General features: G+C 45.2%; 1 protein-coding gene across 4 annotated transcripts in view; it reads right to left on the bottom strand.

The window, feature by feature from the left end:
• The window catches only part of SLC44A5 (solute carrier family 44 member 5), a 279,038-nt gene extending 269,319 nt beyond the window's left edge, over positions 1-9,719 (bottom strand). Inside the window, exon 1 of one of the 4 annotated variants that reach the window (XM_084852192.1) lies at positions 9,090-9,719. In XM_084852192.1, the coding sequence (XP_084708318.1) occupies positions 9,090-9,126 (37 nt within the window). In that variant the 5' untranslated portion in view covers positions 9,127-9,719. The remainder of the gene's footprint in view (positions 1-9,089) is intronic. The other 3 variants (XM_084852194.1, XM_084852197.1, XM_084852198.1) reach the window with 3 other exon arrangements.
• Positions 9,720-14,168: the final 4,449 nt, after the last annotated feature.

Below are 14,168 nucleotides of genomic sequence, written 5' to 3'. Positions count from 1 at the left end.
CAAAAAGCCCCATAATGTCCCAGCACTACCTCCCGCCCTAGCCAGCATGAGCTGGCAGGGCTTTGGGAATGGCAGACGATCCACTGTTTTGCTCCCCTGATCCCACTTACGGCTGGTCTCTTAGGATAAATATAGGATAAACATCCTATGCATGTCTAGACAGAAATAAGTCCTACAACTCACAGCATTCCACAACTCCCCAGCCATAATTTCTAAAATAAAAATGAAGAATATGGCACCATTGTTTTATGATAGTTTTAGGGCTCAATCCTATGGATATTTAGACAGAAAAGGTCCTACAAGTCCCAACATTCCCTTGTCAGCTGTGCTGGCTGGGAATGATGGGAGTTGTACAACTTTTTTTCTCTCTAAACTTGTATAGGATTATACCCTTAAACTATCTTTTACCATTAAGATAGTCTTAAACCATTGATTGAAAAAAAAAAAAAAGATGAACAAAATGAATAGCTTGCATACATTTTCCTTATGTATAAGGTCTTTTGTATTCCTAAATTCATTTGAGTTTTGAAAACTCCAATGAAATAATCTATTTTCATTCTCATTTCACAACAGAGGACTGAAGTGAAAAATGTGACTTGCTTGCAGTTATTTTCCACTGGGATTTGCACCCAGATCTCCATTTTCAAATTTAATAGCCCACCTATTGATTTAAAAATTGTTCACAAACCCTTTTTGTTCCAGAAGGGGGATCTTAACAAAAAGTGAATTGCTATTTTTGGCATATCTTCTTCCCCGTAATTTTTTTTCCACTGTGAAAGAGGCTTATGATGGGTTTTAAGTCATTAATAAATGGATTATACAAGGCATCTATGGCATCTATTGTACTACTAGTTAAATGTAGCAGACATCTATGGTACAACTCCTCGATGACAACAGAGAATAAAAAAAAGGCACTGGATAGCATCATTTTGATATAAAGATACCAAACTTCGGCCAGCTGTAAAAAAGCAAAAATGCAGTGCAGTACATTACCTTTATTTCCTTTGCTCAAGAAATTAAGGTGCCCTAAATGTGAACAAATACTTAAGAGTAGTCCATTCTAATTTGCTAATAGATCAGAAATTATCAGACTACAAATGAGATAGTGATTTTTTTTAACCATTTAATTATTATGCTCAACAAATGGCAAGAGCAATTTAATGGTGCAATTCCAGTCATGGCCAGCCCAGTCCACAAACTAGAGTGGGGGTCCCCAACCTTTTTGGACCATGGGCACATTTGGGAATTTGAGAAACTGCTGTGGGTGCCAACACAAAATGGCTCCCATAGTGGATGTGGCTAGTCACATAATGGCTGCTGTGGGGGCCTGGCTAGTCAAAAGTGAGCAAAAGAGGTGGGGGAGGGAGACAGCAAGGCTAGAGGTTGGGAAGGAGGGGGAAATAGCAAAGCAAAGGGGTAGAGGGGAGAGAAGGAGCAAGCTACAGGCTAGAAAGGGAAAGAAAGAAGACTACCCTAACATTTCCCAAGTTTTTTCTTAAAACAAATTTTTAAGGAGGCGGGGAGGGGAAAGCTTAGGGATGGTGGAGAATTTCTCCCCGAAACTTCGGGGGGCCGAGCGCCAACGTGTTCGGCCCCCCGAAGAAGTTTCGGGGAGAAATTCTCCGCACCCCCCCACCCCCCCCGGGACGGGACTTACCTTTCCCGAATGTCCCTCCCGGCGGCGGGTCCCGGCGGCAGTTCGTCGGGTCTTCTTCAGGGGCGGGGGCAGCAGCCGGTCTTTCGACCGGCTGCCGCCGCCGCCATTCCAATAAAAGTAAAAAAAAAAAAAAAACGCCCCCGTGATAGGCTACGTGACGATTAACGTAGCCTATCACAGCTAGATTTCCAAAGTCAGCCGTGATAGGCTACGTAAATCATCACGTAGCCTATCACGGGTGACTTTTAAAAAAAAAAAAGCGTGTACGGCTAATGGCGGCCCCCATAAGGAGCCGCCATTCACGTTCCTTATTTGGTCGCTGTAGTCTACGTAAAGATTACGTAGGGGGCCACCATTTGCGTACGTGCTTTTTTTTTTTTTTTTAAGTCACCCGTGATAGGCTGCATGACGATTAACGTAGCCTATCATGGCTGACTTTGCAGATCTAGCTGTGATAGGCTACGTTAATCATCATGTAGCCTATCACGGGGGCGTGTGTTTTTTTAAAACTTTTTATTTTGCGGCCGGGCGAGGCGAGGCGCCTCCTCCCCGGCCTGAATTTCGGCCGGGCGAGGCGGGAAGCCTCCCCCCCGGCCTGAATTTCGGCCGGGCGAGGCGGGAAGCCTCCCCCCCGGCCTGAATTTCGGCAGGGCGAGGCGGGAAGCCTCCCCCCCCGGCCTGAACTTCGGGGGGAGAGCAGCGAAGCGCCTCCCCCCCACCGCAAAAAGCTGCGAGATCAGGTAAGTGGCTTTCGTGCACTCCTAGGAAAGCTTCATGGGCGCCACTGGGGCCATGGCACCCACGAGCACAGCATTAGGGACCCTTGAACTAGAGCATATCCAACCAGATCAGTTTGTCAATTTAAACCAGTTCCTGTGAGGAATGAATCGAAGTGTGTGGAGATGTCTGACAGCTCAGATTCAGAATGGGAACAGCCAGAACGGGGGGGGGGCCCTCCCCAGTGAGCCCAGATATGGAGAGACTTTCTTCCCAGGACCCTGACGCACAGACGGCACAGGCTGAACAGCTCCCCGCATTTCTTCCCAATGAGAATGCAAGTTGAGGAAGAGGAGGGGAGCCAAGGGCGTGACTTAAGGGATGCGAGAGTCGGTCGCAGAGCAAAGCGGGAAAAGTTAGGGGCAGAGCTAAGACGCTCCGCCAAGTTGACCACTTGTGATAGCCAATGCAGGAGGGAGCCACCCTAAGGGATGGACATCCCTGCAAAGCTACTTTGGCTGTGAAGTATCTTGCCCAGACTGCTGGCAACTTTCCTAACTTCCACTTTGTATCCTTTATTGACATTCACAGATGTGTGGATTAGCTGGTTCATTGCAGTCTGAGTGTTTCCTAGAATTTGCATTTGTAACGAATCCAGTCACTAACCAATAAAGTAGTGTTAGCCTGGAGCTTTGTTTCCTGGAAGGTGCTGATTGCAAAGGAAGAGGATGGAGAAACATGACAGCTTTATCCAAAGTGGTCAAAATAATACAGTTTAAATAGCTTGCATTCTAATTATTTGAATTTGAATTATTTGTGGTTTTCCATTTTTCACATGTCCCCCATGCAATTTTTATGGCACATGCAGAGATGATTCAAAATATGATGGAATATTTCTTCTTTGTACCTTTTGAAAACAAACAGCTGATCAGATTCTTGCGAGAGATATGGCGGACACCTGACTATTTCTGAAATAAGTACACACGAATAATATGTGCAAGGAAAAGTGATATGAGAAATTGCCAGTGATCATAAGAAGTTGCTGCATTTGATTATATGGGGCACTATCCAATTGTGTCATTCGATACTAAATCAAATTAGCATTTCCAAAACAGAACAAATCAGTGGAGCTTGCAGAAAGGAAGTCTGCTCACCTGTCCAGTTCCAGAAATGCTAGTTTCCAGGGCTGCTACAGAAAGCACTAGCTTCCCTTTGCACTAGTGGTTATTCCTGTTAGTGTAACCTGATGAGCGCTGGTGGACTGCCAGCACTGCCCATACAAAAGAAGGCATTCCATTACAGCAATAGATTTATCCCAGTAGTTGGATGTCAGATATATAAAAACTTTTGCTTTGAAAGAGACATACTTCTTTTTTACTGAAAGTGTCCCAAGTCAGGTTTTATAGTACAGCATTTCACAATTAAGGGACATTAAGAAGCTGCAGTATATGAAATACAGGGCACCAGTTATGTCCTATTGAACTACAAAATGCAGAAATAAGGGACATCTATTATGTTATGTGCTATGGGAATGAAATTGATAAAAGAAGACCCTTAAATAGAGATAACTTCAGATACTTTGTTTGAACCTCACACTTTAGGATGTGAGGTAAAAGCAAATCCAGCAAGCAAACACATACGGCAGGCAAACACATACCTGATAAGTGATAAGCAAGCAATAAGAACAGCACCAAAGATGGATATCCCTTGCAATGAAGGAGGGATCAATGGAAGAGTTTTCCACTGATGTGTGAACACTGTTAGGAATTAGGAAGTCAATAAAAAGACTATTTCAAGTGAAAAGAAGAAATTCCCTGTGTATTCCACAGAGAAACAATACATCTAAAAGTAGTTATATATCATAAATGAGAGTAAAGGAAATGCTTACAAATTTACAAAAGCCATTTATCTAGCTCTCTCCAGCTGTCAACTGACAGTTTCCAGTGTCGCAGTCTAGATAATCAGAAAACTATCAAATTAGTGCTCAGGGTAAGGAACGAAAGCTTCAGTCAGCTATCAGGTATAGTGATAAGCTCAGATAGGGAGTCATTAGTTATATCCTAAAATATAATTAAGTTTTTCTCTCATTTTTTTTTAATCCTAGAACTCTTTAGTTGAAGTACTGTAGTCACATTTAGACAGTTAGGCAAAGGAGATAAATCAGTATTTGGATGGTAAGACAAATGATTTAGAATGCTCATTCTTAAACTCTGTTGAACAGCAGACTATTATTCTGATTTGTGTGTTCCTTGCAAACAAGTCAAATTTTCTTATGCTATGGGAAGCCACTTGAAAGACTTCCAAATTAAAATTCAAATGCCTTCTGAACTCCAACATAGCTGTACTGAAAGTGGGGGGGGGGGAGCATTAGTATTGCTAGATAGTGGATATAATGTTGCTAGGTTTGCAGTACTCTGAGACTTTTGTCAAGCCATTACTACCAAGCCAGAACTGAGTTTAATTCAGCATTCATCAGTTTCTCTGGAAGAGGCTATCAGCATTTTCCATTTTATTTTCTTTGTAGACTTGGGAACCACCTGAAAGCATAGTATGAAGCAAAATTTCAAACTGCTTTAGAACTTAAAAGATATATGAGGAAAGACTGAGAAATTAGATGCAATTTCTTTCTCAGAAGATCAGGCTGAAGAAAAACATACAAACTTCACACAAGTACTATAAAGAGAACGAACATCTACTTTGTAGCAGAAATGCAACTAATTTGTTTCAATGGTACACTTCTAAGTAACTTTGCTTAGCACTACAGCCTGGGTTACTAAGAAAAAAATACCAATAATTAACCAGTCGTTTCCCTTCAGTAGCTATTTAACAATTATTCTTACTATCCAGCATCAGTGGTGAGTGCTGTATATTTGACCTTTCCAGTTCTAGAGGTCTCAGGGAAATGATTAAAAACCACTTTGGGCTATTTTATATGCTGCATTTCCCATAAGGGATAACAGCTTCACATTATTTCCATAGTTGAATGTGCAGGGGTATTGCATGAACCATTCATGTCTGCAATGTGCTTCTGTATACCTCAGAATCTCAGTTTCTGACTTAGTTTGCTATTAAAGAAATTGTGTGCAAGACCCATTGATGAAATACATTTGCAAATGGATCCTTCATACATAAGAATTGCTCGCAGGTTGAATTCCATATACAGAAATTGTAAGGTTGATTCAGCCTCACTGACGTAACATTTTATCCAGCAATGCAATGCCTGCAGAATCATGGATTTGGAAGGGGCCATTTAGGCCATCCAGTCCAACTCCCTGCTCAGGGCAGGAATCTGGTTAAAGCACCCCTGAAAGAAGACTGTCTAGTCTCTGCTTGAATACCTCCAGAGACAGAGAGCCCACCACCTCCCTATGCAGTTGGTTCCATTGCCTGAGTGCTTTGACCATTAGAAAGTTTTTCCTCACGTTCAGCTCAAATCTGCTTTCCTATGATGCTGGGAAAGACTGAAGGCAAAAGGAGAAGGGGTCGGCAGAGGATGAGATGGCTAGATAGCATCACGGATGCAATGAATATGAACTTGAGCACGCTCCGGGAGAGAGCGCAGGACAGGAAGGCCTGGCGTTGCTATGGTCCATGGGGTCATGAAGAGTCGGACACGACTGAACGACTGAACAACAACAACAACAATACCTTACTACCATTATTATATCATGTCCTATAGACTTGGATGACAACAGGTTGCAGTCCTCTTCGTGACAACCCTTGGTACTTGAAAAGTGCTACCATATCCCCACTCAGTCTTCTTTTCTCAAGGCCCAGCTATAATACTTTCAGGGGAAAGGCCATAGCTCAGTAGCAGTGTATACATTTTGCATTCAGGTTCAGTCACTGGTATTTCCAGTTACAGAGTCGGGTAGCAGGTGATGAAAAAGACCTGCACCAGGGACCCAAGAGTCACCCAAAGAAAACTGGATTGGTCTAAATGGACTGATGGTCTGACTCGGTACAAGGCAGCTTCATATGTTCAAATGACATGCATGGTTTAATGATGGAAAACGCCACTCTTATTCACATTTAATTCAGTTTTACATTAAAGGCCCTTTTACAGAAAGTTAAGCTAGAAACGTTTGAGAAACCATGTATCACAACACAGAATTCACTAAAAATCAAGTACACAAAAGTACACCTAGTACACCTAGGTACACCTAGTACCTAAGTACCTAGTACCTAGGTACTAGGCACCTAGTACCTAGTACAAGTACACCTAGGTGCTGATGGATAAAACATTGCTATTTCAGCAGTCTTGCAAGTTGGCGTAATTAATCAGATCCCATAATTTCTCTGGCACAAAACTTTTGAGAAACCATGTATCACAACACAGAATTCACTAAAAATCAAGTACACAAAATGGAACCTAGGTGCTGATGGATAAAACATTGCTATTTCAGCAGTCTTGCAAGTTGGCGTAATTAATCAGATCCCATAATTTCTCTGGCACAAAACTTTTGAGAAACCATGTATCACAACACAGAATTCACTAAAAATCAAGTACACAAAATGGAACCTAGGTGATGATGGATAAAACATTGCTATTTCAGCAGTCTTGCAAGTTGGCGTAATTAATCAGATCCCATAATTTCTCTGGCACAAATACAGGTCTCGATGTACATCGTTTGCTCTATGCTGCATGGTATACTATAAGATAGCTAAAATGTGCTGGGTCAGTGTGGCTAGGTTAGAGGAGGATAAGAATGGGTGACAAAAAGCAGGAAACATTTTTAAATTCCATTTCTCAGTTTGGATATCTGCAATTCCTTAGCATATTTTAATAGTTTCATACAAGCCATATATACATTGTATTTTTCACTACAGTAAACTATAATGTATCATTTTTCTAAGACATTAAGTATGCCAAGCCCAAGCTGGAACATATTTCAAAAAAAATACTTGGGGAAGAGTTGACCTGGAAGGAAGAAGGAAGTGCTTTATTTATTTATTAGCAATATTTATAAATTTAGTTGATTTTACTAAATTTCATCTGTTTTAAATCGGGATTTGAATTGGTATTGTGTGCGTGTGCGTGTGTACACGTTTTAAATCTACTGTTACTACAGACACAAGCAGTCTAACTGTAATGAAAACTATGACAGCACCTTGCCTCTGCATTCCAAATGCTATAGGATGCACAGGCAAACCCTGATGCTTCGGTCCTATATTCTGCAACTCTGGTTCTTTGCACATTTATTTCTCCCCTCAGATGCACCACCACACATGCCAAACCAACAATACCTACATCCAAGTCTTCATCTGTGTCTCTAGACACAGAAACAGTAGCCATGAAGGGCTGTTTACCTACCACTACCCCATAGCCCAGGGATGGGCAACTTGTGGCCTACAACTCCCATCATCCCTCACCATTGGCTGTGCTGGCTAAGACTGCTGGTAGTTGCAGGCCAAAGCATCTAGAGGGCCCCAAGTTGCTGTATAGTCTTTAGTGCTAGATCACCATTTCAGGGACTTCAAGTCACTGGGCCTCATGAAAGCATCGCCAGACCTCTTCCAGTGAAATACCATGTGCCCGCATTCACATTGCAACTTCAACTATTAGTCTTTCTAGCGAATTTCAGAGGGCACTTCAAGCCCTAAAGCTGCATCCGCATCAGTTTTCTCATCCTAACCCATTAGCCAGAGCAGTCCAAATGCCTAATCCACCACCCTCAATTCTCCAGTGCTATAAAACACCCACAAAAGCCAGACGACTGTTCAAATACACCCAGTTCCGCTCACAACACGTTCTCACCACATCTAACCCCCCCTCCCCCCGCTAGTACCTTCCTGAACTCTTGGCTCAACAGGAGCGCGCGCAGACACACACACACACACACACACACACACCCCTCCGATCCGAAGAAGCCCAGCTCCCACGCAGAGCCAAGGGAAAAGAGTTATTTGTTCTCAGCACCATAATCATTTCTCGTTGTCGTCTTGCGATAGCACGCAAAAAAGATGTTGCCACGGTGTTCGTTTAAACCCTCTCCGCGAGCGGAGGGGATTTACAAGTCCCACCTACCCCCCAACTATTAAGCCCTCATCCCAGGCACCCCATGTTCTCCCTATTCCGCTCCACCTCGTAATCCACCCCAGCCTCCTCGTCCGCGTCTCCCCAAATTTTCCCCAAGCCGCCGCCGCCGCCTCCTGCCCACCCCTCGTGGCCAGAATTAGCAAACAATTCCCAGACCTCCCCCCGCTCCTCTCCTCTCCCCTCCGGAGCCGGGGGACAGACAAAGCGGCGGCGGGGGCGATGCACCTGCACCCAAGCGGCTCTCTCTTCCGCGCTCGCTTAGTCAAGCCCGAGCCAACTAGCGACGAGGGGGAAGGGAGAGAAGCGGCCGCTGGCAGGACTTCTCGCCTCCTCTCCCCCTCGCCGAGCCTCAGCCCCAACTTTGCGACCTCCTCAAGGACGCAGCAACAAGCCGCGCTCGGCTGAGGACAGGGAGGGAGGGAGGGAGGGAGGAAAAGGCGCTCGAGAGGGGAGCCCGCGCCTTGCCCGGCTGCTGCTGGAACGGGGGACCCTTGGCTCGGTTCCCCTCCCGAAGGCGACGGACTCCGGCAGCGGGATGCGCGCGCCGAGGCAGGCCAAAACGCGGCGCCCGCCGCCGGCCCGGACTGGGCTGCGCCGCGCCGCTCGCCCCTCACTCAGCCCGCGCTGCTCTGCGACTGCCGCCGCCAGCCCGCCGCCTCCCTCGCACAGGCTTACCATAAGGAGAGGCGGAGGAGTCCCCCTTCCTAGCCATGGTCCCCCGTCGTCTCTCGGGCTTGGTATGCCTGGAGCCCGGGCGTCTTTCCGCCCGCTGCTCAGCGCGCTCTTTGTTGCTGGGATGGCATGTGAGGCGGTCCTGAAGCGGCGGCGGCGGCAACAGCCAAGCGCCGGGCGGTTGTTTTTCTCCCCCTCCTCTTCCCCCTGCGCGGCTTTTGCCCCCGAGCCCGGCGCTGCGCCCAAGAGCGACCCCTCTCTTGTCGCTCCAAGCGGCGTTTAAGGCGGAGGGCTGCAGCAGGTAAACACTGAGGCGCGCTCTCTGACGAGGCGGCGGCAGCTGCAGCTCCTGAACGCCTCCCCGGCCTTCCCGTGCAAGCGGAGAAGGAGGGGGCACGTGGGACTGCCCCCGGCCTCAGCCCGCCCCGCTATCCATATGCGGCGAGCCAGACCGCACCAACGAGCCCCGAGGGCGCCGCGAGCCCCGCCCACCTGCGAGGGAGCCTCGCTAACTTCGGGCGGGGGGGGGTGTTGTGGTAACCGAACTTTGGTCGCGCAGCAGCTTTGGAGGGGAATTTGCCGGCGTGTGGGACTCAAGCGCACATTTATCCCCCCCCCCGCCCCGCCGCCTTCTTTGGGTCCCCCGTGATTGGGCGGGGCGTATGGAGTTTCGACGCTTCCAAGCGTGGCAGGTAGGGTGGTTTTCCCCACTCGCTTTAAGCAAGGGAAATCTCTCCAGGCACGCAGAAGAGAGCACCAGTCGAAGGTTTATACCCCAGCCTCCAGAGTGGCTTTGGGGGAATTAACGATTTTGTCTCTTTTTCCAAGGCGTGTCGCCTACATTTTCGAGAAAGCTACCGCCGGTGGAACAGCGCAGGGTGGTTCTTGCCTTAAAGGCGCCTTCTCCACTTGGAAAGTTGCCCCTAGAAAGTTTGCTTTCTTTTTCCCTAAGCCCATCCTGGAGCTGTCCTTTCCTCCCGTGCTGATGATGCGCCGCAGCGGGGTAATCGCACGGTTTAGGCCTCCACGTACCGGCTTTCAGGCCTGGGCCTCCGAGCTCCCTTCAAAGCTCTGTTAATGGAAATGCAGGCGCTGGGTGACAAGTGGCTTTACCGTTTGCACTTTTAAGCAGCATTTAAGTCCATGATAAAGAAGAGTGAATAATGACAGTGTGCGTAAACCCCAAGCAATGTATTATGTGTGCATAAAATCTTACATCTTATGTGTGCATAAAATGAGTATGAGTACACTGTATATGTATACATAAAATGTGTAAGATGTAATGGTGTACATCTACAAGACAACAAAACAAAAACAAAGAAAGCCATACTGGTCCATGGGAGAGAGAGAAAACCCCCCAAATCCACAATTGGGCAATACCTTGATTAGGACCAACCAAAATGCCACAAAAACGTGCAAGCTTTTGAGTTCTTCAGAACTCTTCCTCTTCCTTTGTACTCTAGATGGTACAAAAAGAAGGAAGGGGGCACACAAAAAGTACAAAGATTAGGCCACTTGTGGCCATGAAGTCTGCAGTTTAGACACAGTCTTAAAATGGAGATTTGCAGACTGAATGAATCACTGGTAAGTGTTATCAGATTATACCCAGCAATGCATTATGGGACAATAAAGCAATGACTGATCTCCATTTCTGGAAACATAAAGGCCAGCTGCAACTCAGACCTCTCTCATACCCTAGGCAAAACATACAAGTTCCTGAGTTGCCATAGAACAGAAGTACAGAGAAATAAGACAGTCTTTATATTCACATAGCCGGAAAGTAATTTTAGGTGGTGCAGTAAGTAAAAAAAAAAGTCAACTGAAGCCAAATTCTGAATATTAGTTGTTGGAGGGAATAGAGGGTTACATTCTCACTATGCGCTAGGCAATACTCAGTTATTCATTCAACCTCCAAATCTCCATTTTGAGATTGGACCTCATGGCCACACAACAACTGGCCAAATGTTTGGACTTTTCTTTTCTACCCTCCCTCTGCTTTTTGTACCACCTAGCTTGATGGAGAGTTCTGGAGAACTCAAAACCTTGCACACTTCTGTAGCATTTTGTGTGGTCCTAATAAAGGTATTGTCCAACTGTGGATATTCATCTATGAGATCTAATAGGAACTTTGTGTTTACTGCACATAATATTGCAGGAACAACAGGGTCACAGATAAAGGATAGAGAAGACTCAAACTAGAGCTCAGCTTACTTGCATCAGGGCTCCCCAACCTTTTTGGGTCAGTAAGTACATTTAGAATTTTGAGAGAGTATTGTGGGTGCTGTCATGGGGGCTTGCCCATTCACAAAACCACCCCAATGAACCTGCAAATTTCTGCTGCTACACCTATTTCAAAGACAGCAAACTGATGAGGCTCAAAGACAAGTAACTTGGCCAAGAAACTGAGTACAAAGCAGCGGTGAAGTCTGAGTGCCAAATCACCTATTTGCCCCCACCAAGCACAACAAAATACCTATTTTCACAGAAGGGAAACTGGTGGTGCTCAGGAAAGCATGCACACACAGGCAAAACACCCACCCACACTACACGCTTGCACCAAAAAACAAGCTCACACACACAACACAGACAAAACACTCTGCTCACTCTCCATTCTAGCCACTTCCCCATATGTTCCGTACCATCCCCAAGCATACCTTTTTTCTTTTGCAGGGGCAGGCTGGACATGCTAAACTTCAGCCACCCACTATTTTGATTTTCAAAGAATGCCTCCAGGACCCACTGGGAAATAAAGATGGCACTGGAAGCCAGCACTTTGCTTTGCAACATGCCAGCCTCCCAGGTTTTTAAAAAAGTATTTATTATTACATTTATATCCCACCTTTTTTCCTTCAAGGAACCCAAGGCACCTTACAAGATCTTCCTCTTCTGCACTTTATCCACACAAGAGTCATGTGAGGTAGGCTGAAAGTCAGTAGCTGGCCCAAGGTCACCCAGTGAGCTTCATGATTGAGTGGGGACTAGAACCCAGAACTCCAGAATCCCAGTCCAACATTCTTTGGGTGCAATCCTATGCATGTTTAGACAGAAGAAAGTCCTACAATTCCCAGCATGTCTAAACATGCATAGGATTGCACCCTTAACCACTACATCACACTGGCTCTAAAAAAAATAGAGAAATCAGGAAGGCAAGGAGCCTGGCAGGCACCAAGAGAGGTATCCATAGCCACACTGGTGTGCACACTGGATACCCCAACATTTGTGTATGTGTGTGTGTACACGCACATGTATAATGGCTCCAGTCACCCTGTACTGTAAAACGAGTAAAGTGAAACTTTAAACGAATACACTTCTATAAATAAATGCATCTTTTAACTGAGTAACATTTTGTTCTGAAGGCAGGATACAGGCTTTTGAGTTACACCAAGCTGTTGCACCATCACAGATGTTAAAAGAAAAAATCAAGAATTATCTGCCTTGATCTGCATTTGCCATGAGGCCAGACTTTGACAATCTGATGTTCTGTCGGGTAATTTGACTCCCGGGCAATTGTTGAGTGGACTATATGTCCCACCTCGGGTATGGTTTCAAGACACACAATACAACACCCCAGGTGAAATTAAGTAGGTCTCGGATGCCTGGATGGAAGACTGCTTGGGAATTGTATTGCATTAAATTCGATCAAGGGGTGGGGGTGGGGAGGAGGGACATAATCAAATACATTCTGATGACAGTAAGTCACATTTTTAAAGTTTCTGAATATTTAAAAGAGCAACCATGCATGCAAGTCCATGGATCATGAAATTTCTGAATGCAATTGAATGCTTGATTTGGCCTGGGAGGAGGTCTGGAGGGGGAGATTTAAGGAGATTCACATTTGCTGCAAGCTAAAAGGAATATGGGTTTTTTTTTTTACTAGGAATCCAAACCAACCTCAACACCATCACTGACCTGCAGTATTAAGAATGGACTACATTGCAGGCTTTCTCTAAGCTAGTTTCTCAGTACAGCCCTCCAATCTGCAATAGGAGTATAATAACTATACTATAAGATCGTTGCATCTCTCTCAGCTCAACTTGCAATGGATAACATTGGAGGGTTGTACTCTTCACTTCAGCCCGACCGCCAATATGCAGTAGAGCATCTGATACCTCTGGACAACACTGCAAGTTTTGTTTATTAAATTATATCCTACCTTTCCAACAAAAATGGTGCTCAAGGCAGCTAACAATAATAAAATTGAGATTAAAACAAAAACTTAATTAAAACAGAACCTGAAGTATTGAGTGTGAACTACACTGCAGGGCTGCCATATGTCATTATGTTTTACCCACAGCTTCTTCAAGCCTGTAATGTGGGGACTATAAATTGCATTTCCTTTAGAATTTGTGTTAGTAGAGTTTTATTTTTATTTTTTTAATTCACACTACGAATTCATCCTCATGGAGGATAGGCTACTATCCTAGTAGCTATCAATGGCTACTAGTCCTGGTGGTATGCTTACTCTAGTATCAGTGGCAGTATGCCTATGGACAACAGTTGCTGGGGAACATGGGTGGGAGTGTGCTGTTGCACTCAAGTCCTGCTTGTCGGTTTCTCATGGGCAGCTGATTGGCCACTGTGTGAACAGAATGCTGGACTAGAAGGACACTTGGTCTGATTCAGAATGGCTCTTCTTATGTTCTTAACTGAGTTAATCTTCTTCATTAAAATCTTGGATTTATCCATTTTATTTCCCCTCCCACCTGTCCCCCCACCTCTCAGTCCTCAATGGGCAGTTCTGGGAGGTCCCTTTGTTTCCCCCAAAAAATATTGTTGTGCTTCTGCAAACCTCAAATTTCTCTTGTGTCTATTGACATGTGCCTCTTGCACGTACATCCTTGCTAGTTTGGCTACATAATTGCCAAAATCTCCCTGAATATTGGAAATAGAATATGAGATGATATATCTGGTCATACAAAACTGCCATTTGTGTCACTTGTAGTGGCGAAAATAGACAGAAATTGAAAGGTATGGAGTAGCAACAAATGCTTCATCCACATTCATCAATAGGTGGCAGTTCTCATTATGGGACTTGCAGCAAACCATGTACTCCGCTTGCTTCATTGGGGTGCTTCAACTGAG

This window comes from Heloderma suspectum, chromosome 4 (genome assembly GCF_057233095.1).
Source record: "Heloderma suspectum isolate Gila_16-S chromosome 4, 16-S_ref, whole genome shotgun sequence".
NCBI classification, from domain to species: domain Eukaryota; kingdom Metazoa; phylum Chordata; class Lepidosauria; order Squamata; family Helodermatidae; genus Heloderma; species Heloderma suspectum.
This window is presented reverse-complemented; position numbering and strand designations above follow the sequence as displayed.